We start from the raw sequence: 24002 nt of genomic DNA, 5'->3' as shown, positions 1-24002 counted from the left end.
ATTCGTGATTTTTATAAAAAAATCCGGTGACTTTTTAATTTTTTTTATGATTATCTCGAATTTTTACAGACCATATCAGAGGTTTGCGCCGAAATGACACATGTTCTACACATCCTGTATTTTTTCCAAGTCGATTTGAACCTCAATTCGCTCGCAATCATGAAAAAACGAAGGGAAAAAAATATTCGAGAAAAACGCATTTAAAGTTTCTCGGCAAAAGCGACGCTATATGTTGCCGCTTGACGTTTTTAGCTGCCGAATCTACAATTTTGCAAATTTTACTATAAACCAAGCGGCATTTTATTGAGAAAAGATAGTACTTTCGGAAAATGTAATACAAAAATCGATTTTTCAACTGCCTAGTGAGTTGTATACATGCTGAAAATTTCATCGAAATCGGTTAACGTAGCTATGAGCTACAAATAGGGAAAAGTGCTGGAGATCACAGCTTTCGGCCTATATCTGTAATAAACCGAAAGATTTTACATATTTCGTTGCCTGTCGCTTGTTCCTGCAATAACCCATGTAAATAATGCCCCTGATGTCCCAATAAATTAATGTCGTTGTTGAGGAGATAAAAAAGGAAACGGAGCCTCGAAACTAGATCATCTGGCAAACCTCGAAACTAGAATTCGATGTGCAGTGAAATGCTTTCTATCTTCTTCTTTGGAGACCTCACTGCTGCTCGGCATGCCGACATATAATTAGATAGAGGGGGAGGGATGTTGAAGTGCTCCAATGTTAACAGTGTTCGACTTTTTATTCGCAGTAGTAAACTATAATTACAGTTTCTGAGACTATGGGGGTAGGGGTGCCGGTATTACGTACACGTTCAGTATCTTCTATCGTGGGGTGTGGGGACTCGGAAAGCTTTTAAGGGTTCGTTAAACAATATCGATGTAAAATGTGTCCTTGAATCTCCATTCTAACTGCCAGCTCAAACCTCTCCGTAGCAAGGGTAATAAAAATTTACGTATTTTGTACAACGATGTCGCCTAATACGCTGTTCGGTGCAGCTAGAGGATCATGTGAAATTGGTAAAGTTTTATAGTTAATTGAGAATAGAGAATAACAAAATTGACTGTGTACAGATACTACGAATATTTCTTATAGAATTTCACTGTTGCAGTATCCAGTGGCACACCCATAGAGGGGTGGAGGGGGTAAGGAGTTCTGGCAGCTGCCAAAAAAGGGGCTTTGCAAGAATGAAATGAAAACTGAGTTTTATTCTTTAAATAAATTTTTATCATCACCTAATGAATTTTACTGAATTTGCATTAAAAAGATTGTTATCCCTTCAACTCGGCTCCCTCGAAGATTAAATCTGGAGTGCGCCACTGACAGTGTAGGTATCAGATCCTTGCACCTCAAAAATAAGAGCTGGTCTGACCAATAATTGACTATTCCCCTTAAATCAGACATCTCCACGAAGCACTTTGTATCTTTCTCTAATCACCACATTCAAGAAACTAATTCATAAACTTAACAAAATTAAATACAAGGACCACGAATTGCACCGAACAGAACGATTATTAACATTACTGAGATCCGACATAAGTTACATTCTTACACCTAATTAGACGTTACTTCGTGCTCGTGCTCATATTTACATACGACATATCGGTGCCTGGGAAAAATAGGTACATTAAAGACATCAATTATCATTAATCAATAAGGGTCGTGAGTTCTATGTTACATACACACGTCACCCTACAAATCACGTGTATATACACATCGACGGTTCGCAACTATAAACGTTGACTCGTTGAGGATCGAATTACATTACCGTACGCATACACGTGTCGCTTATTAATTATTACGCATTTACAGTAGCTTCACAAAAACTGCTCGACATCGACTACGTTTACAGTGCATACGCTATGCATATATATTATTAGTCACATCGATTATAAACTTAATTCTTAACGTTTAGCGCGTTGCTTCGCGCCAGAGGTGGGAATAATTTTTATTTAGTAAAAATTTCCAATAACGAATAGAAGTTAAGGTAGAAAATTTATTCGTCATGCGTCGAATGAAGTTAACTTTATTAACTTTTATTCGTTGTTAGAAATTTTTATTTAGATCAAAATTTTGCCCGTCTCTGCTTCGCGCACGTGGTCGCGTGCACAGGAATGAAGGTGGCTCGAGCAGCGATCGACGACAGTCGAGCCATTTGCTTATGCTCGCGCGAACTGGAAGCCCGTAAGTCGAGACCTCTCTAGAACTTACTTAGCCACAAGTTCTAAGACGTCGCGAGCATTGTTCGGAGCTTCCCGAAGGCTTTCGCAGATTCTGATCGTCCCCGAGGTTCGAGAAATTCGCGAAGACGCAAAGCCCTCGACAGCCGCGAAGATCCCCTTGGAGCTCGGAATACTTTGAACCTCGTCGAACGAATCGAAGCATGATATGCTTGGCCGAATTTCTTGCTCCCCTACGGTTCTTCCATTTACAGTTTTGGATTAAATTTAAAGTACCTATGTAGTATTATGCATAGTGTTATTTCTTGCATTTGTTTTGGGATCAGTTGTAGATTACGAGGGACACTTTCAAGGAGAGTAATTTAATATTTGGACTGTGCGATTTTTTTTGGTACCTTTTTCATTGCGGATTCTAACCACGAATATTTTTTAAGTGGAGCACACTCGAGCTTCGAATGGAACTGACAAAAACACTGTTCCCTGGTGTGGAGATGAAAACATGTCGAGATGACCTGATAAATTTCAATATTTGGGGCAAAAATATTTAGCTACGTCCTCGCTGGTGCAGCTTCTAAATTTTCAGTGTCGAATTAAAGTTTAGCTTCATAGGAGGAAATGTTCAGGAGATTCAGGGTGAAATTAGCAGAAGCAGTGAGCGATATGAGTATGTGTTTATGACGAAGGATGTTTCCAGTTGTAGTTTCAGTTTCCGAGGTCGCGCAACTACCTCCACTCCGACTTCAAAGACTCCAGAATCTTAAACTTCATCGACAGCACTGTAGAACCTTGAAACATCGTTTTTGACATTAAGGTCAAGATCGCGAGAATCCCTAAAATCCCATCCCTTAGATTTAAAAGTGCTTCAGAAGCTCGACGACCCAGAAGGACCTCAAACAGTCATCGTCGAGATTTTAAACTCCTCAATATCCATCCGCGAGGCCACGAAAGCCTCTGCCATGCACCTTTCCACCAGACATGCTCTCGTCGTATCAGATTTCAAGTAAACAAAATATTCCTCGGTGTTAATACTACAAGTAGACAGGTCAATTAGCAAAAACGTCGAGAAAAGTGGAGGCTGTTCAGCGAACAATGTAAATCAGCCATAACGAACAAGGTTTTCACGTGGAAGAAACTGCCAATTCAAATATTGACGTTGGCAGCGGGTAGCCTGGGTCGTTCGTTCGTTTTTAAGACGAGGAAACTTGGATAAAGTTCGCAGCCTCTGTTTGCACCTTTCGACCAAGTGCACTTTCCAAGTTGGGATCGATCATCTTGGATCTACTTCGCGAGTTTCAATCCACAAGTTCTTTAAGTCAACGTTGCGTAATGTCAACGGTCTCGTCAGTTGATTCTCGTTAGCTATCTCGTTTCAGAGAACTAGCGCGATCCAAAGAGGGATTAAGGCCTGTGCATACTCTCAGGCACTTCGCTGTGAATGGTTTCTTTGTTTCAGTGACAATAAACCGGGGATCTACCTGGAAGCTAAGCTAAGCTATGCTAAGTTTTAAAAAAATTAGCCTCTAAAACTTAGCTTATGGAACCGTTTCCACCAAAAGCTAAGCTGTGCTATGATTTTTTCGGAAGTTAAGTTGGCTCGAAGTAGCATAAGCTTCCCGAGTGAGCGATTTTTTGGGAACGTAGCAGGGCATAGCTTCTGAAAAAACACAGCGCAGCTTCGTTTAGCTTTTGGTGGAAACGGAAATAAGGATATATTGAAGGTAATTTTTTCAAACTTGGCAGAGCATAGTTTAGCTTACAAGGGATGTTCGGCAACCCCGAAATTCAGAAAATTATAAAAGTCTGTGTGCAAGTAGAGTAGTCCATCCGAAACGCAACCCTATTTTTTGTTGGTACCATAATGCAATTTTTCGGGGTGAAATCACCCTTTGAAAAAAATGTAGAATTTTCTTTTTTGTAGAATACTCGGGAACGGTCAGAGATATCGAAAAGAAGTTTAAACAGAAGGTACATAGTTTTCTTATATCTACAAAACCGCGTAAAAATAATTTTCGAAAAATTCATATTTTTATATAAATAATATTAACTTTAATATAAATAATAATTAATGGAAACTGGTAAAATGGACTTCAAAATCGGTAATAGAAGTTTTATTTGTTTGAAAAAAAATGACACATAAATTAGTTATATGTATGAAAAGAGATTATCCAGAGATATTTCAGTATATATTTACAAAATACAAAAACCTAATTTTAAGAGTTGTTGGTGGGGGTAACTTGAAAAGTATAAATTTTTCGAAAAATATTTTTACGCGATTTTGTAGACATAAGAAAACGGTGTCCCTTTTGTTTAAACTTCCTATTGATATCTCTCACCGTTCTGGAGATATTCTACGAAAAAGAAAATTCTGCATATTTTTCAAAGGGTGAGTTACACACATTTTTGGGCACCCCCCAAAATTGCGTTATGGCACCAACAAAAAATAGGGTTGCGTTACGGATGGACTAATCTACTTGCACACAGAGTTTTATAATTTTCTGAATTTCCGGGTTGCCGAACGTCCCTTGTTAGCTTTCAGGTGGATTCCCGGCTTAACTGAGTAACAAGTGTGAACTGCTGCCTTCCGAAACAGGGAAACGATATTTTTTTTATTTGTTTCCCACTGAGAGTGGTATCACTGAAGCCTGGTTGAATTGATATATGTGCGTGGAGCTTTAAGTGCACATCGCGTGGCAGAACTGCACACGGGGTGGCTGTGAGATTGCAGGGGTTGAAGGGAATCGATTTAGCTTGAGCAATCAATTTACAAGAGCCACGGGGATGCGCAGCGAGGTAAATAATGACTAGAACTAACTAGTTAGACAGGTATTTAAGGGCTCGAAGACTTGGGCTGCTACTTATTCCTCCTGCTTTCCCTAACATCCTAGTTAGACTTGTCAAACTTCTGTCGAGTCACTGATACTGTATTTGTTCCATTAGGGAGACGTGCTTAACTCTCGAACGGCGAACGGGTCGAAGAGATTGCAGAGGAGTTGGGTCCTTTTGGACCCTTAGTAACTGTCCTACTATATTTAGTTTAGGTGCTCTGTTTGTTAAAGCAATTCTGCCGTGTTAATTCAATAAGGTGTATCTGCAACTCTCGCTTAAATCAAGTCAGGTAGCACAAAGATAATTTAACTATATGTATATTAAATAACAAAGCTGCATCTGCATTGAAACTGCAGATATAACAGTTTATACTTCCGTCGTATGTGGAATCGGTGCATGGTTGTTAAATGAAACAGCAGTAACTGCAAATATTATTAATAAAATTACTGTTAATTTTACAGTCAGTTTTGTTAAAAATTTTATTTAGATACCCTTTTATCTAGAATTAATATTTAACCCAATCCGATTTATATAAAATACCGATAGCATAACACAAAATACTAAAAACCATTTTTCTCAGAATCACCTTTTGACCAGATACCAATTTGAATTAACACGGCAGAATTCGTATTATCGATAACTGAAGTTTTCTCTATTACTATTCAGTGTTATACTCGGGAGCCTCAGCTTGGGTCAAAGAACACCCGGAACTTTTTCAATCGAAGCTGAAGAATTTTTCATAGATTAAGTGCAGAGGTAACCAAAGATAAATGATCGCGAAGTGGATTAACTGAGAGATAGTTGACGCGAATTGCGCAGAGAATATAAGTCTCGCGGAATTATCTATCGAAAGATTCACTGAATGAAATTCATTGGCGCGTCGATTTATTGAACGGAGCAGGAGACGTTGCTCCAAGAGAGAATCCTCTGTGGTTTTATGGAACATTTTATTCTGGGTAATATATCACGATCAAATTGCCACGTCCCGCGGAGGATCGTCGTAAATTTGAAGTTTATTCTTCCCCCATGGATCCCTGGGACAGGTGTCAGAATTTTTAAAACTTTTTCTACCAGGAAGTGGAGCAAACATTCCCAAGACGTTAAGTCTTGCGGGTGTCCCTTAAACGTTCTCAAGGGGTATCTCGAAGAGCCGGAATTCTGAAATAATGTCTCGTACTTCAGCTTCAACTTCCAACCCTGCAAACTTGTCGTTTTATTGCAGTTCTCTGTTCACTAAACTGACAAGGGATTGCCGGCAACTTGAAAAATAAAAAACCTTTGAAACTTTGCAGAAAAAAGGGGGCGGCAGGGATGAAATAATTAATTTTCTTCGAAAATTCTCTGTCACCATTTTACAGGATAGCAAAAACCATAAAACTTTAAATTAAACTTACGGTTTCGCATATATATATATCAGATAATAAAACCACAATTTCTTTTAGGGGGATGTTCGCACCCCTAGGAGCGTTCACAAATTTCATAATCTCAAATTTTTTCGAAGTTTCCAAGTCTCCCAAGTTCTAATGAGAATTTTCGCGCCACCTCGACCTAAGATTGCAAGCTAGAAGACACACAGAAGAAAGTTCAAGTTCTGTGAAAATAAGCTTTAGAATCGTGAAAAACTGTTCTTAGCATCAACTCTGTGCCCGCCACTATCCTTGACACGAATTTTCCTTCGCTCTCCGTCGATTCCAATTCGTCGGGTATTGGCAGTCGTGCATTTCTTCATCGACCCAGCAGCTCCATCGGGTTTATCTTTAAACAATTGTTTATTATCTCTTCCCCGGGGCGATAACGCGCTGGGTAACGCCGATAAGATCCCCGGGCATTAAACGAGATATTGTGCCTCTAATATTCATTACAGATAATAGACTTCATCAACAATTACGTGGCAGGTTATCGATCTACTAATCCCATGTCTCTCAAGCACCTACCGCAGTAATTTCGCCCCATCTAACGAGGTCAGAGGTCGGTTTCCATTAATTATCACATTCCGCCACACATTGCACGACTTTATCTTAAGAAACCACGACTAAACCTCTACTATAAGTCCCTTAAATATTAATCACCCTCGATCCTCTTTTTAAAATGTAAACGTTATCCTTTCTTCCAGAGCACCTACCATTTCAGCTTCTCTCCTAGTAAATATTTTATTTGGACCTGGGTTGGATTAAGATTTTGGGAGCCCGGGGCTATGAAACCTTTGAGGGATCCCATTGATTGAAAAGCGGGGGAGGGAGGGTGCAAATTCTTTTGTAATAAAACAATAAAATATTTAAATCATTAAAATTGAAATCTTTTCTAAATAAAATTAAATAACATTTAACTGTAACGAAAAATAATGATTTACAGATAAATAATAGTAAAAGACAAGCATCGAGAAAATATTTTAAAATACACTTTTAGTGCAATTTCTAATTATTTCAAAAGGGAAGCGATAAACAAAATTTAATTCAATTATTTTTTTACAAGATGGGGAGGCTTAGAACGGGCTCTCCCTGGAAATCCCACCCCCCAGTAGTCACCCCATTGATCCAGCCATGATTTGGAATTTGGCTAAACGAGACCACCAATCCTGGATTTGCAATTCGAATCTTCCGCGCCAGTTTAGATTACTGTGGTTTCTAAAATTAACTCGACAGAAATGTTTCCGGTTCCCTGTGTAGTGTAACACGCTTGGTAGAATATCCTTTTCTATTAGCTTGCCAATATTCCAAGCTGAGGCTCTCCTAGGTCGACCCTGCGAATATCCGATTAGACTGGTTGCCATTGGAATCCATAATTGTCTCAAAGGGACTTGTCCGTTTTACAATTCGATGCAGATCAAGGGTGCATCGGGACTATCCGCGCGCGTGTCTCTGTCACCCGATTAATCGCGATGGATGCACTCGAGGAAATGCTTCCTCTGTTTTTAGAAGCACGGGACTCGGAGCAATTTTTTTTCTTCAAACATCTCTGTGGAAAATACGATGCTTGCGTTGGAAGAAAGGGGAAGATTAGTGGAGGTTTCTTGGAACTGCATGGCACTTGGAACCAGTTTTTAAGTTTGGATTGTCTCTAGAGGTAGATTCATTAAATAGAAGTCGTATAGTAGCTTCTCAGGTCACAGAACCGTAGCGTTGACAAATCTTTTGTATGAAAACACTCGGGTCACTCGTTATCCGACAAATCACCTGGACAGAGTTTCCAATAACATTCCGATCTATCACTGAGTTTTTTCCCATGAAAGTCGAGGCTCTACAAATTGAAACGCGTTCTGCTGACTGCTATAAGCGTCAGCGATATTCTTCCTCGTTCGATAAGAAACAGAGGGAAACCAAAGAGGTCGCTCGAGGGGTTGAATTTAAAAAAATTGCGTGGTTGTACGAAAAAAAATCACCAGCTCCAGGCCCCGTTTGTCCTTTTAGGCAAAGTTAGGCAGCTGCCTAGGGCGTAGAGTTGACAAGGAGCGCAAAATGGTCATTGCATTGTGGGCAGTTTTTTAAAAATAAAGTTTCAATTGAAATATTCCAAGTTGGACTGTGAATGTGTTATGCTATGAATAAAAATTCAGAGTAAGGTGATCAAAAAGCTCAAATAAATATAATTAAGTATAAATAAATGGTACAATTTGGCAAGTTCGCGTAGGGCGCGAAAAAGGCTCGAGCCTTGCAAGAACAAATTCTTCATTTGATAAAATTTTGTTTGAAATATTTTCTTTGTTAAACTATTGGAACCAGCTCAAATATAGTTTGCAACCGTTGACCACCCTGTATAAGGTGCCCCTTCGAGGCACCCTCTCTCTCCAATCTGATACTAAAGTGGCAGCCACCCAAGCTGTGACCCTCGATCCAGCTACCTTCTCCGTGAAAATTGTAGTTCCGCGATGTCTGAGAGGAACAGAAGGTAGATAAAGCGATCTGATAAGAGACGGAGGCAGCGATAACGAGAACACTTCGTCACATGGAACAACTCGCTATTTCCTATACTCGCGGGATGTGTTTGGACCGAAAAGCGAGAAATCCTTAAATTACGTAAAAGTAATTTAGGCGATTTCTTACTCGGGGGCCCAGCAACTTCAACTGGCAATCCACAATTCATGATTTCTCCTCGCGCGCTGCTCGCGAAACGGAACTCACCGGCCAGTACACCTGAACACGACCTTAGTTATTTAATCATTGCGCGCTCCATTCGAATGATAGATTGAATTCGAAGTGTCAAACAAAAGAATGGTGATAGTGAATAAACTGCGAGGACTTTTTGCATGGAAATGCCTGTGTTTAGTTGAATTCCTGTCCCGAATATGACAACGTCAGCTGCGGCGAACGTGAGGCAAGAAATTGTGTAGGAAATGAAGCGTCGCCTCGAGGAAGATTTCCAATCTGCTTGCTCGACCCTATTCCAGCCGCCAAATGATAGATCAACTGCCGCCGTAGATCAACTGCGATTCGAACTTTATTCTACGATCGCTCCTCGGTCGCAAGGTGTTTAGATATTAAGTGACGGCTAGAGAAATCAATTGACACCCCGTGCAATGCTCGAAGCCTTACGTTCTAACACATGAGTTTCGAAATATAAATTTATATTGAGACTTCCGCAGATCCCTTCGATTCTTTTAAAATTACAAACACCGATCTGCTTTTCAACATGCAATGATATTTTATAATTATTGTTCTTAGTTGTCCTGCGGCTCGAGGTATCAAATAAGACTGGCGCATATGAAATTGTAATTTCATTTCTTTCAGTTTCTCTGACGTTTCTCAAATCGTAATTAGCATAGTATCCCCACCATCCGCGATCGGCAATTTAATACGCACCGACCTAATAATTACAGCAAAGTGAGTAGCGAGGATAACGGAGTAATGATCATGGTGGTCTTAATACTTGGAGACTCGTAAAAGGAAACTCCTTTACAATTCCGCTTCCCTTACAATATCCTCTGCGATTTTATCCCAAAGTAAAAGACCCTTAAACCCGTGAGCATTATCCGCCGATCGCACCCCGATCAATCGATCCATCCATCATTCACTCAGTATCTACACATCCGCTAGTAATTGTGCATCAAACCTTCATCTTCAATCACCAGTTCTCCCCGAAGCCGTTCAGTCCACGATCTGTGTAGTCATTGAATTAAACCTCCGAGCGGCCCTTTCGGTTCCGTGGTGCCGACCACAGAGGCCAGGGAAATCAGCCGCGAGAGTCACGTCCCCTTTGGGACTTGCCCGTGGGTCGCGGCGAGGCCTTACAAACGAGTCGAACGTGACGCGGTCGCTAGCAATCTGTCGTCCAACGAGGCGCTCTCCCGCTGATAGAATCCACGAGGGTGGACGCTCGGTGGCCACGGATTCACGTGGCAGAGCGAGGTCCCCTCGCCACTAGCGCCGTCCGACACGTGGAATGTCGCGTTTAATCACAGGTCCACCGTATCCGCGCGGTCCGCGCCGCGGAATGGCCGCAGCAATACCTATATGTACCGCTGCGGGTTGCAGTGGTACCTGGTCATGCTCTTCAGCACCTTGCGCAGCAGCTGCTGCAGGCAGCTGCGGAACGTGATCCCGCACATGGCGTACAGCAAGAAGTTGATGCTGAAGTTGGTGTAGTAGAGGAGCATGAAGAACTGCTGCAGGCACCAGAGCAGGTCGGGCGTGTTCTTGCGTGCCAGGGTGAAGAAGAAGACGCACAGTCGGATCACGTAGCTGGAAAACAAGAGTTTGCTTTCTCACCACTGATGATCGATGTGATCGTTAACGCGGCGACTCATCGCGGTGCACCGGAGTCTGCACTTTATGGGGGGAGCAAGCGCGATGCTTTTGGCTTAATAGTGCTTCTAGAGGATTATCGGCTGGTAACCGAGATACGCCGATTTTTCTACTGCCGAGATATTCGAGCTTTCCCGACGAACGTCAGTGAAGTGCGAACTTTTTGGCGGGAGAATATTTTGGCGTTCCCTCTGCTGGATTTATTTGAGGAAATGCGACGAATGGCGAATGCGGTAGCTTCGTCGAAATGCGCGAACTGTTGGAAAGCTACGGTGTCGCGATGATGTTCTACGAGTAAATGGAATTTTCTGGTGAAAAAGAGAATTAAATCGGATTATGGAGAGTTCCGGAATAATTCTGTCCAGTTCGGGGAAATTCGGGAAGCTTTGGATGAAGTACATACACTGTAGCATGTAGGGAAACAAAGGGGGCGAGTAGTCAGACGCGCCCACTTTATTGCTGACTTATACTACTTGTTCCTAATTGCTCGCGAATAAAATGAAAAATATTATATCACTATCGTTAGGTTCAACTTCTTTACTCCCTTTGTGCCAGGATCTTAATGCGTAGGGTGAAGGCACCAGGGCTTGAAACGGTTCCGAAAATAACTGTTTAAAACTGTTTTATATTAAGGTTCTGATTAAAACGGTTATGGGGAACTTTTATTCCAAATAACTGTTACGAAGAACCGAAATTTCCAACTATTATCTGTTTCGGTTACGGTTCCTATTTCCCTCTTCTTATCAGTTCCATAACCGTTATTGTTTCGGTTCTATATCGGTTCCGAAACGGTTCCAGAATCAATTGCTATATCGACTTTTCCCTAATTGATATCATTCGTTATCGTAGCTGTAGATTGCTGTAGATGTTCATCTTTTTTACAAAATCCTTATAGAAACAGGAGAAACTTTTAACTTCCTATTCTGAATCATATGGTGTGTGTGAATGTAAAAAATATGGAGCTGATTTATTTATTTCGACGCTTTATTATATATGATATGTATAAATGTTTCTTCTCTTTCCATGAGGATTTTGTAAAAAAATATGCACATATACAGTAATCTGCAGCTACAATAATTAATGATATCAATTAGGGAAAAGTCGATACAAGAATTGATTCTTGAACCGCTTCGGAACCGATATAAAACCGAAAAAATAATGGTTATGAAACCGATATGAGGAACGAAATAGAAACCGTAACTGAAATCAGATAATAGTTGGAAATTTCGGTTCTTCATAACAGTTATTCAAAATAATGGTTCTTCATAACAGTTTGGGGATCCGAAATTGATATTACAACAGTTTTCAAGCCCTGGAAGGAACCTACCGCCTATATTCCTAATATCGCAAATCCGAACGAAAATGAATAAAATATTATAAAAATCCTATTTCTATACTTTTATAATGAAATATTTTCTTAAATCTAATCTTAATCAAATAATTGATAAAAAACATTTATATAGCAAGAAATAATAAGAACACGTGTGAAAATAAATTTAAAAACTCATATACATGAATTAATAAAAATTTCTTAAATAGGCGATATTAAAGTACACTTTCTTCAGAACCCGATTTTGCATGTCTTATTTTCTTGGTCCTAATTAAAAATTTGTAAGTTTCAACGATTGTAACTTATGCTACACGAAGCACGAATAATTTCTCTTCACTTTGAAACAAATTACACACAAGAATATCAATTATTATTCAATTAACAGCGATTTAACTTTTGCTAGCCGATATTAGATACCATCACCCTACGAACTTCCTATCTACCTAAATATAAAGTTCAGCATTCAAGCTATTAAGTACAATACACCTATTCTCAATCTTGTTGCGGAACATTCTAATATTCTCCATAATATCCCCCGTAACTAAATCCCAATATTTCATTCCACACTAATTCTCAATCGAAGCTTTCGAAAGTTTCCTGAACGCGATATCACTTACCTCGGTAAGTTGAGGAGAATGAATACGCTGCTTATCAGAAGCAGCATTTTCGTGATGCTCTGCTGGTTTCTCGTCGACACGATATTCCTCGAGGACGACCTGATATCTGCGAAACAGTAACAGAAGAGGGGGAATAAAAGGAAGCGCTCGTTCGGTCGAATTTGCAGGGGTTGCGTCATGCCAGCTAATTTAACTTCGCCCTTAACGTCCTGTTTTTCGTGCCAGCCGCGCGCGGATCACCAACTTCGGGACGAACGTGAAATCGGAGAGCTGGTAATTTAACCAGACTCGTCAGCGGCTGGAAAAGTTGGATCCCGCATCAAGACCAGCCCCGGGAGGGTGGGACCGAGCGTTTGTGTGGCTCCCTGCATGGAAATTAGCACCGCTAACCTAATGCCTTTCAGGCGACGCGAAACGTCGAGTTCGCCCGAAAATTTAATTAAATCCTCTGGGAATTGAGACGAATGCCCTTGGAATGTACGACTTTGCGGGGGAGTACGAGTGCTAGGAAACAAACTTTCGATTGAAGCCGATGGGTCGAGTCGCAAATAAAGAGAACAAGAAATAGTACGGCTACTGCAGCGCATCTCGGGCTCTTACTTCCGAGTTTACTTCCCGCAAGTGTGGGTCGTTTCTCAGCTGTCGAGTATAGAAGCCCTGCCAAGTAACTGGACCATTTTTTGCGCGGCCTCTGGGTTCAACACTGACAGCTCCATCAGCTCCTAGGCCTATCGGAGGCATCGAAACGTCCCATCGATCGAGGCAACTCGTGCCTTTCTAAGAGCTTCCAAGAGCTTGTAAGCTACACTAGTCTCTCGGGCGTTTAAAATTGTTAAGGTACAAGGCTGCGGAAAAGTAAGAGATTCAGCTGGATATCTCCTTATGTATTGGAGATAAAAAAATAAAAAATATATGGCGTTGCATGGTTCGAGGGGGCCAATTTATTAGCGCAGACGAATTTTATTTTTCGATTATTATTTTAAAAGATACGATGGTCAAGTTCGGTTTTTTAAATGGAACTATTTTTTTGGAGAGGTGAAGTTGATAGTGCGTTCCAAGACAAATTCAATAAGCATTAAGGTATACACTTGATTTCCACTGGTTTTTGAGATATCGCGCTTGCAAATGCTACTTACTAATGTTAATGTTTCAAAACGTCATAACATTTACTTAATTTCCTCAGTCAGACTCAATTTTCAACTTCAATAGTCTTTTATTTCGCACTTGCTTCTACGCTCGGATGGCCGATTCTTTTGAGGGGGATGCAAGCTCGATTGGATAAGTTAGGAGGTTTGAAATCTGCTAGACCAAATTTCTAAACTATAGGGAGCAGATTGTATTAAGACCAATCGGATTTGCATCCCTCCCAAAAGAACCGGCTTATTAATGCTTCTTGAATTTGTCTTGGAACGCACTATCAACTTCACCTCTCCACAAAAATAGTTCCATTTAAAAAACCGAACTTGACCATCGTATCTTTTAAAATAATAATCGAAAAAAAATCGTCTGCGCTAATAAATTGGCTCCCTCGAACCATGCAACGCCATATTTTTTTTATATTTTTGTCTCCAATACATTAGAAGATATCCATCTGTTCAGTCTTCCCGCGGACACCCTGTATAGATCACAAGACCCAAAACAGGAGGAAGATCATTTCCAAACAGCTCCGTTCATACGAGCTGTCGTTACTTTGAATATGCAGCAAAGTGTCTGAGGATCCTCTTGTCTATCCTCATAATAATTGTACCTTATTCTTCAGGTTCTATTGTTGTAATAAAGTGACATAAAGTGAAGCTGAGGGCTCCCACTTTAATTCACCGCATAACACTATTCTACTCGAAAAGATCTCTGTTACAAATCAGAATACACGCGAATAAAGAGGAACTTGCAACGAAAACTCGAAGACACGTGAATTCACTTAGGGAGCCCAGCAGCATTTGGTTCGCCAACCACCATACTTGGTCCCACCAAGGGAAGACGTAGAACCGCGCGTGAATCATCGTCGACAGCGTCTGACGCGTTGAAGACGCGGGAAAGGGATAGGTAGAACGGTACCGCTGGATCATCGAGGCGTCGGGTCGAGCGAAAGTTATGGGGCGAGATTACTCCAAGGGGAGAAGCTGCGGCGAGGATTCTGTACTTACGTATACAGCGAGCCGCTATTTCGGGCTGCTGGCAGGCGTTCCGCGGCGTGGACGGCGGTGCAGAAGTGGTCTGATGGCGAGAGTGATGGGAATGGTTGCTCTTCGACGAGTGAAAAGATTGCTGGGAGGGTGGCCTGCGACCTCCGACCACTGGCCCCAGATTGATGCCGCCAGCGCCGTTGTTACTGCTGCTGGCAATCTGCAAATTGAGGCGGAAACATGCAGCAATTCGTAACTCACAGCTAGTAGAGCTACTTTAAGTTTCAAGTACAGAATAGGTTTTGGGGATTACGCGGCCAGCTTACTGGCAAATATCATCGGTCGAGCGCTGATGGTGGAACAGTTCTACGTGCCTCTGGAATTTCGAGCTCAGTGGAGTCTGGTGGAGCGTATAGGAGTTTGATGTTTAACCCTCTAGCGCCCAGTGTGACGTATACGTCACAACATTTTGAAGCGTATAAAATAACTCGATACGTTGTAAATAATTTTTGGAAATTTCCCCAGAAACTTACAACTTTCCCCAATATCGTGGTGATTTATTTTTTCAGAACCAGCATTCTGTAAACGTTTGAATAACAGAGATATTTAGGGGTCCGACGAGCAGAGGACTATTTAGGTGTCTCGTACATCGCATCATTAAGAGGGGCCGCGAGGAAGGGACAGAGGGGTTTCATACGTGATAAGAAGAGGGCTGTGTGTAGGATGTTATGAGCTTATCAGGCTCATACCATCGGGATCATATGGGATTATCCCGTGCCTGTTTATTACACTGGACCAGCCACGCCAGTGGCACGGGTTACGTCTCCTTTTTGCCGGGGGGTGGAATGAAATGGAAAATTATAGAGTATAATCCTGGCATCGTAATTCTCTAAATATGTAGCCACCTTTCGTTTGTATAATGCGTAGATAATAAGGCGATGCTTATTTGACCATAATTTTTTTTTGTATTTTTTCACGGAGCGCCACACCAATGTATTCACCCTTACAAGCAATGTGGGATTTCTTTGATTTTTTCAGTTACATATTAGGAGGTGCTACCAGGCATTGAATTTTGTGTCTGTAAAAATTACGCGAAAAAATCAGGATTTCAACTTTAAATAGCCGCCATGTTGTTTTAACTTAATATTTCGGAAAATTCTCTCCGTCAACCTGAGGATACATTAATATACTAACGAAATCTTTTTAGTTTTTTGATTTTAGATAATCTGGTTCCGAATGGCAATGCTCACCGCGAAAGCAAATTGTTAAAAATGCTTCTTGGATGTAGGTTGTTACTTTATTATAAACTTAAATATTTTTCTACGAAAAAATTACCAAATGTTCTTTAAACGTTGCTGTTTTAAGCGCAACAAGTTCTGTAAAAATATACGCTTTCGCTTCTTCAAAAAAAAATTCACAAAGATTCGCCTCTTTTCGACCGCCTGACTAGGCATAACTCCTTAAGTAAAAAATTCAATTTTATTTAAAATATTAATAAGCGGCGCAGCAACCTCCAAAACATTATGAAATGTAATAAAATTTTAACCAGGACCGTTTTTCAGTATAGAGAACAAAATGTTAGGGTGCTTTAGCAATTTTTTAAAAGCTGGACTTCAAGCGCCACCCTAATAGACAATGCAGAAAATGTTTCATATTTGCCTTTTTGATCCACTTCAGATATCTTTCGCGGTTATTTCGAAATACCCAGTATGCGAAACATTGATCTGGCCTTGATTAACGACTGCCTTGAGAAAGTCACAAGAGAGGGCCATAAATCAGCCTATAAATCAACTAGATTCGCGTTATTGCGACTGCCACCCCGCGCTCCAGTTCCCCTCGAGCATAATTTACAATAATAATTCCAGTTTTCGATAATGTCGCGTCGCTCGAATAGCATCGTTTGTATTTCAGATAATAAAACGAATCATAAACGACGGGGAACACCTTCGAATTTTCCAGCCACGCTCCCTAATTAATAATGCTCGCGTGTGAAACAAAGGAAAACATGACGGCATCGTTTCGGCGTGAAGCGATTCACGCGTTGATTGCTGACAATTGCATAAGTGGTTGCATTCGCAGCGGGATCGTCGATCAAACGTTAGCAGTTTAATTAAATTTCGCTTCGGAACGGTCGCGACGCGTGTCGACGGGTAAAATACATTTCCCCTCTGTCTAAATCGCCTTCAATTGGAACACGTGAACTTCACTCGACAAAAGACGAGTGGAAGTCCATCGCCGCTCATTTTGTTCTGCAAAGGACGCGAAAGTGAGATTTGAAGTATCTGCGACATTTGTTTGAAGAAGTGTGAGCAATTGGAGGGCAAGTGGAAACGCGTCCTAAGGGTAGCTACGGTGTATCGGATAATTGAATTACGCAATACTGGTGGCGATACGAGGGAACACGCTGTAATGGCGGCACCCAGGGTGCCAATAATTTTTCAGCCACGATATCGTCTCCTCGGAGTCTTTGAGCGCCACCTTCGTCGTTATTGATACAGTTAGATAGGATATCGTATTGCTTCCATGATCAACATTCAACAGGCTTATCGCTTATGAACTGGATATTCTTGGATCATCGTCTTTCTTGGTTTAGTAATGAATTAGATACCAAACGATGCTCGTTCCGCAATTTACAGGGTTCCCTTTTGAAGAGAACCCTCGGCTTTCAGCGACTTAATGAAACCCTTAATTACTTCTTCCACGCTTTACTTTTTATTACCCTCGGTGCTCACTTTGAGCGAGTTCTGACTTAATAGTAACAGCGCGTAATTAAAGGGAAATTATTAAATGCCAGAGTCCTGCGTGCAAGATCCTGTTTCCATGAAAGTTAAACGTCAGGAAACTTTTCTAAAGCAGCTTGACAAATACTTCCCTTCGAATTGAAAGTAATCGCGGCTCGTGAAGAAGCTGGCAGCTTACGGGGGCTAATGACTAGAGGTCCCTATTTCACGTGTAGTAAACGTATCCGAACTTCAATCCGTGTAATTTTTAATACACGGATATCTGTGTAGTTCTGTTCACAGATACCCGTGTATTTCTATTACACGTGTGCACTTATATTTAAATTGGTTTGTCACGATTAATTTTGCGATTGCTTAGTTTGTGTATCTCTTTTGTCTGTTTAGCATTGCACGAATGGTCTCACAGATCTAAATATGAGAAACTGCAGTCTGCACGCACGCAAATTTAGATATCACCAGCGCATCTTTTCTTTGCAGCTCAGTTTACCCCGGCCACTTTGCCCCGAATGTATACTCAGTGGAAAATTAATTATTTAATATTGTTAGGATTAATGTTTTCTCAAACGCGTGTACATGTATGTTTATAAGCTTGTTATAAACACACAGAAAAAAAATGGAGTTAAAATAACACATTTAAGACTCATTTATCCAAAAAGCTAAATTGAAAAAAAACAATTGGAAGTCTCTAAAACTTCATTTTTAATTTTTTAAATGAACTTCCATTTTTCGATACCTGAATGTGCATAATTATCATTGTCGTATTACATACATTTATTACGTCACCAAAATTTGTAAATATATTCTATTGTTAAAGAATAAATTAAGGAAGCTCATTTTACCCCGGGGTTCACTTTGCCCCGGTCTCCCCTACGTGCACACGTGTAATAGAAATACTACACGTGCACACGTGTAATAGAAATACTACACGTGCACACGTGTAATTGAACTACACGTGCACACGTGTAATAGAGCTACACGGGTATCCGTGAACAGAAGTGCACGTGTACTTATAATCCGTGTACCTACACGTGTATTAAGAACACGGATCTTGAATTCCTTGATACACGTTACACGGGACACGTGTACACGTGTATTTAAATACACGTGAAAAGCCACGACCTCTGCTAATGACTGTATATCTCGAAGACAAATTAGCGCACGAATCCCTCCAATCTTCCAGCAACTGTCTGCTACAGGGGCCATTCGCGAGCACCCATCACCCGACGAAAACTGGTGTTCAATAAAGCGTTGTTTGCACATGACTCCCTTTTTCGAGCAGCTCCAACGAGTTTAATAGAAACTCGTGCATAATGCATTTCATTACTCGCAGCTGGGCCCCCGAAATGAGGATCGTGTATATCGGTGGAAGCCTTTATCGGTGAAGCTGGCTGCAGGCTGCATTTCATAGATTGCTTCTTCCCGCGTGAATCAACGTCACTGTTGTGACCAAAACGTCGCCTTTATACTTGGAGGGTGTAAGTCTCCGACGACACAGTGTCACACTCCGTGCAATTTTTTACGCCACACGAGTTCACTGGATGATGGTGATTGCAGTGTGATAGATTTAATGATATCAAACACAGACACTACAGCGCGTAACAATTAACAATAACGATATATTTTAACCACTACTGATTGAAATAAGTAAAGGACAAGGTTGAGTTATAATTATTTATGTTTAAAGAAATAATGATTTTGTCGAAGAAATTTTTTTGTTTATAATTTTTATCTCGAATACTAATGATTGGATAATAAAAACTGTAAATAGAAAAAATGTGTGTCGTGACGAGCTTTATAACATTATATTTTTTAAAATACAGTTTAACAACATTTAACTTTCCAATTTTTCTTAGCGTTTGGACAATACTTTTTCACATTTTCGAGCGCTAGTCCCCTTATTGCATCCGAGCCCTCAATTGTAATGCTGCGCGATTGTAATGTCTCAGAAAGCTGTATGCTGTTCTGTCGATGCTGATAGTAAAAAGGTTTTGTTTGATCTGTTTTACAAAGTGTTCTCTCTGGCGCTACGAAGACCACGAAACCCTTGCGGGGGTGTGACTTAACTAGGAGGTGGTCTAAACTATTGCCCATTGGTTGAAACTGACGTAGCTTGATCGAGGAAAAATGACTGGGAAGGGAAAGTGTGATTTCGGCGAAAGCGAACCGATCAGCGCGACGTCGTGCCGTCTGTTTATTGTTGGTAAAGTCTGGAGAAGCGTAATCTCGACTCGGTCTAAGAGCCCCTATTCCACTGCGCCGGTTGTAAATTCTTAGTCCCAAAGTGTTAGGTCCCAACTGACAAAGCAAGGAACACAATACGATGCGCTTGGAGTTTTGAAAGTAACATCGTATCGCTCAACAGTCACCCTCCACTGATCGCAGTTCGCAGTGACGAATTGCGCGAGAACCAGGGCCCACGTGCCCCGGCGTAATGAGAGAGCAGTGTGCCATTCTTTATTTTTAGTTTTCCACGACGCAACGGGCTTTGGGAAACTTCCAAGCAGTCGGAAGCTCGTAAAGTCAGCGGGACTCGCGCACTGATGGCCGCAAAGCAACGGAGGCCGTTCTAGGAAACTACTGGGGGAATTATTTGCCCCTTGAATAAGGGAAAAATGATATCGCGAGGTAGCTGTGTTATCAGCGGGGAGAAAATGAAAGGAAGCCGGGAGGAAGGGGAAGGATAGCCTGCTTTCCTTCGCGGAGCTTCTTCGTTAAATAAATAAGAGAAACGTGGCGATCGTTGCTTTTGATCAACGGGAACACCGTGCAACAGGCTGCGGATGTAGGTTACCGCAGCTCGGCGCGGGGGTGCCTGTGACGGGCTTTAATGAGTTGCAGAAGAAGGAAAGACCTGGAATTTGTGGCTCCCCTTTGAAGTGGACGAGTCGTTTGCGATGCTACCAAGGAGACTATCTCGGATTCCTCCAGCAGCATGATTCGCAGTGTTGCTTCGCAACGTGGAGAGCTTTGGATGTTATTAAACGAATGGTATTCTTCCAAACGAGCGAGCGAACAGGCCTGCGAAATGAATTCGTAATCAGGGAGCTTAAAAAGGGAAGTTGCCTTTTTTGTCATTCACGTTTCGTTACTAGACAGCTCTGCACGATATTTATGCACGGAGGGGTTAGGTGCAGTAGCTCTCGCAGGATGTTTTCAAAATCCAATCGTAATTGAATTGCCCGCCTCACTGGATTCCGAGAAGTTTGAATAATTCCGGCGAGTATGCATCACCTGAATCATGAATGGACCTATTTTGAATGGCGTGTCCTGTGTCGCAGATGTCTCGCGCCCCTGTTCAACATGATAACAACTTTAATCAAAAATCGATAGCGCGACGCACAGCAGACGCCCATCTTTTGTCCCGCGGGGGAGGATTACGGAAGAGTCGGCTGGAAATTATTTGTTAGATCGGTGGAAAAGTTCGAACCGAACGCTTTATGATAATTAAAAGTGTAATTACATGCTTGTCTAATCAAAGTATTTTCCTTAAGCGTCTATGAGCTCGTGCCGCGTTTCTGGGAAGGGTACAAGTAGGTGTAGTTAAAAGAGACATTCCCGTACACCTGGCATATGTAATAATAAGTATTTCGGTATCGATGACACTGCGCAATATTATCGGCTGTAATTAATTCGTTGCGAAGCTAATGTCTAACCTTATCGTCGGTATTAGCGACGTTAACAGTATTGTCAGCAGCACTGGCATGTGAGTGCACTAAACTATTACCTACACGCTATCAGCTTTAATCATAGGGTAGACCGGGGGTGGTAGTAACACTTTGACTTTGGGATACGCTCACGCAAAAACTATTACAGTTACACAGATATATTGTGGCAGATTGGAGGTCGACGTGCAGGCACTCCTTACAAACAATCTGCAAGGTTATTAAGGAAGGACGCAAAATTATTCTGCAGCTGTCCTTGGGAGTGAAAGGGTTGCTTGGTCAGAATCGAGAGTACTCTAATAATGCTACCACAGACCCCCACTGTAAAATGTACACCGGTGGTCAGTAGAAAGTTTAACGCAGGTGTAACAAAGTTAATATTAAATAGGCTTTACTTATGCCAATGTCACTGCTCTATTTCACAACCCCCAATCCATCAGATCTTATCCCTTATCCCCGTCACCGATCACACTTTCAAACTTCAAACTTTAAACGCTCTTGCGAGAGTTTTTCACAAGTCGTTGACCACTGTAGCCGACGATAAGCACTTCTCTGCACTTGGATGGAAAAAACGTCCTCGAGGGGAGGGTGTTTAAGGTCGACTCGGCATGAATAATTCAACGACGCGAGCCGCGAAACGGGAACGAGCCTCGAAGCTGTAGTACAGAAGAACGAACGAAACGGAATTCGACGAGTCCGCAAACACTTCCATCCCGGTGATTCGGCAGATAAGAGCGGCGCATCATCGACCCCCATCTTCTTTTCGGGTCACGGTCCTGCGTGGGGGGGAGCCCTTGAAACGGGGCCGACGAGAAAAGGCGTAGAAAAAGCATGAACGCGAGCCGAGTGCAGAGTATCTCGCGAGACTATTTAACCAGAAGAGTAGCGGGGCACTGGATCAGGTGGAGCATTGTACGGAGCGCAATACGAAGCCGGCTCCCGTGAGCATGGATGAACCGGGGGAGCATTGACGGAGGAAACAGATGAATTACGAAAAGCCTGCACAGGGGAACAACGAACGGCAGTAGACGTTGCTTTCTATTCATGAGACACCACCATTTACTGTTCGCCAGAAAATCAAGTATGTTTCCCGAATTAATTACAACGAGATGAAAGCAAGCACAGAGTTTTCCATTTGTACAGTGTTTACTACTATCACGTAGAGTAAAAAAAGATTTTTTTTGTCTACGTATCTATTTTACAAATTGCGTCACATGAGATTGATTATAGAGTAGTTTAGAAAAAGTGTCTTTCATTTTGCCGCGATATTGGACTTAAAAATAAAGATACAACGGTTTCCTTGGAATATGTTTCTCCTAGAACCTGTAATTTCGGGGGAAACCTCTGAAAATATAATTGAACCAAAATTATTAAAATAGCGATTAGGAGAAGACGATTTGTACGATAAATATCGATTCACAGATGGCTGTTTTTTATCTCGGAAATTAGAGGTTCTACAGTTTAATATTCAGGTTCAGTTCAGAAAGGAATATATTTTGAACATGCTGTAAAAATTTCAAGTCGATCCGAACCTCGGTTCTCTCACAATCAGGGCAAAACCACAGAAAAACCGCCTACGCATCAGACGACGGTGGCACTGACAAAAAATTTTTTTTTACAGTTTATAGTATTAATAAACATTACTCAAAAGTCCTAGTCGCAACTTATATTCATTTCTTTGTAATTAATTCGCAAAAAATACTTGCTCTCCGAGCGATTTGACTACCCAGTCCCCTTAAACAAATTTAAATGTTCATAATGCGATAATATTTTATATCATTTTATTCGGGAGGGTTCATAGAATAATGTACCGTAACACTAATGTTACCTAACCGAATAACTATTACTGACAAACCTGAAACTTTACACCATTTTCGAAAATCGAATTTCTCGGATTCGTCTTTAGCGCACAAAAATCAATAAAGAACGGCTATTAAATGTCACAAGTCCTGATGGCTACCGAACAGTGTTATCGTATCGTTGTCAAGTTCTTGACGTCTTATATCGGTATAGCGCAAGATATCGGCAATCAACATTACACATTTGAACGCAATCTTGCGTAATGAAAAACATGATGAGTAATGTTTAGTTTCGGCGTGATCCCGTAATTGATACTCGCGTGGATGATATGAGGAATCGTCTTATTGTATAATGTAGCAAAACTGCTGCTTGCCTGGTGAACCGACGCACAGTGTAACGAGTATATAAGAAAAAATCCAATTCTCCATTAAGATACAATTATTTACATGTAATTGATATGTTAATCATGTTTGTACACAAAAAAAAATATTTTAAACATAAAATAATTCATTAAATTATATTTTCATCACTATCAGTGGAATCTGAAGGAATTCAAAGCTCAGTGTCTTTTAAAAGTAAATATTCTAGCACGGATTTCTCTAATTTTTCGTTTTATTAATGTATTTCTTCTTATGTGGGAGCACTCGGGAGCAGATAAAATTTCCACCAAACTAAAGGGCATAAAAAGAACTAATTGTAGTAAAAAAATGAACGAACCGATATGTTTCGTTTTTTTTTTTAATTCTCTCCAGAAGTTAGAAGATGCGACAAAAAAAGTAATAATTTGAGCCACTGGTACGTATCAATATCTTTAAATGCAAGGATTTTTATTTAATAAAACGAAAGAAGGATATATTTTGCTTATTTTCAAAAAAGAAAGAAAGAAAAGAACTTATAAATACAACAAAAATGCAGTGGGTAAATATTTCCTATGTGTAGGTAGTCTGTGGCAGCTTGCGTTTGGTTA

General features: G+C 41.0%; 2 protein-coding genes across 2 annotated transcripts in view; one reads left to right on the top strand and one right to left on the bottom strand.

The window, feature by feature from the left end:
- The window catches only part of LOC143367288 (dynein axonemal heavy chain 1), a 153249-nt gene that overhangs the window by 23062 nt on the left and 106185 nt on the right, over window positions 1–24002 (top strand). The gene's annotated exons all lie outside the window — the stretch shown is intronic.
- Window positions 9054–24002, bottom strand: part of LOC143366620 (uncharacterized) — a 61765-nt gene continuing 46816 nt past the window's right edge. The window contains exons 2-4 of the mRNA XM_076807809.1: window positions 14854–15052; window positions 12710–12815; window positions 9054–10699 (exon numbers count right to left, since the gene is read on the bottom strand). Of these exons, the coding sequence (XP_076663924.1) occupies window positions 10468–10699; window positions 12710–12815; window positions 14854–15052 (537 nt within the window). The 3' untranslated portion in view covers window positions 9054–10467. The remainder of the gene's footprint in view (window positions 10700–12709; window positions 12816–14853; window positions 15053–24002) is intronic.

The sequence above is a fragment of the Andrena cerasifolii genome, chromosome 3, assembly GCF_050908995.1.
Source record: "Andrena cerasifolii isolate SP2316 chromosome 3, iyAndCera1_principal, whole genome shotgun sequence".
Classification (NCBI taxonomy): domain Eukaryota; kingdom Metazoa; phylum Arthropoda; class Insecta; order Hymenoptera; family Andrenidae; genus Andrena; species Andrena cerasifolii.
Note: the sequence above shows the minus strand (reverse complement) of the source record. Positions and strands in the feature narration are given on the sequence as shown.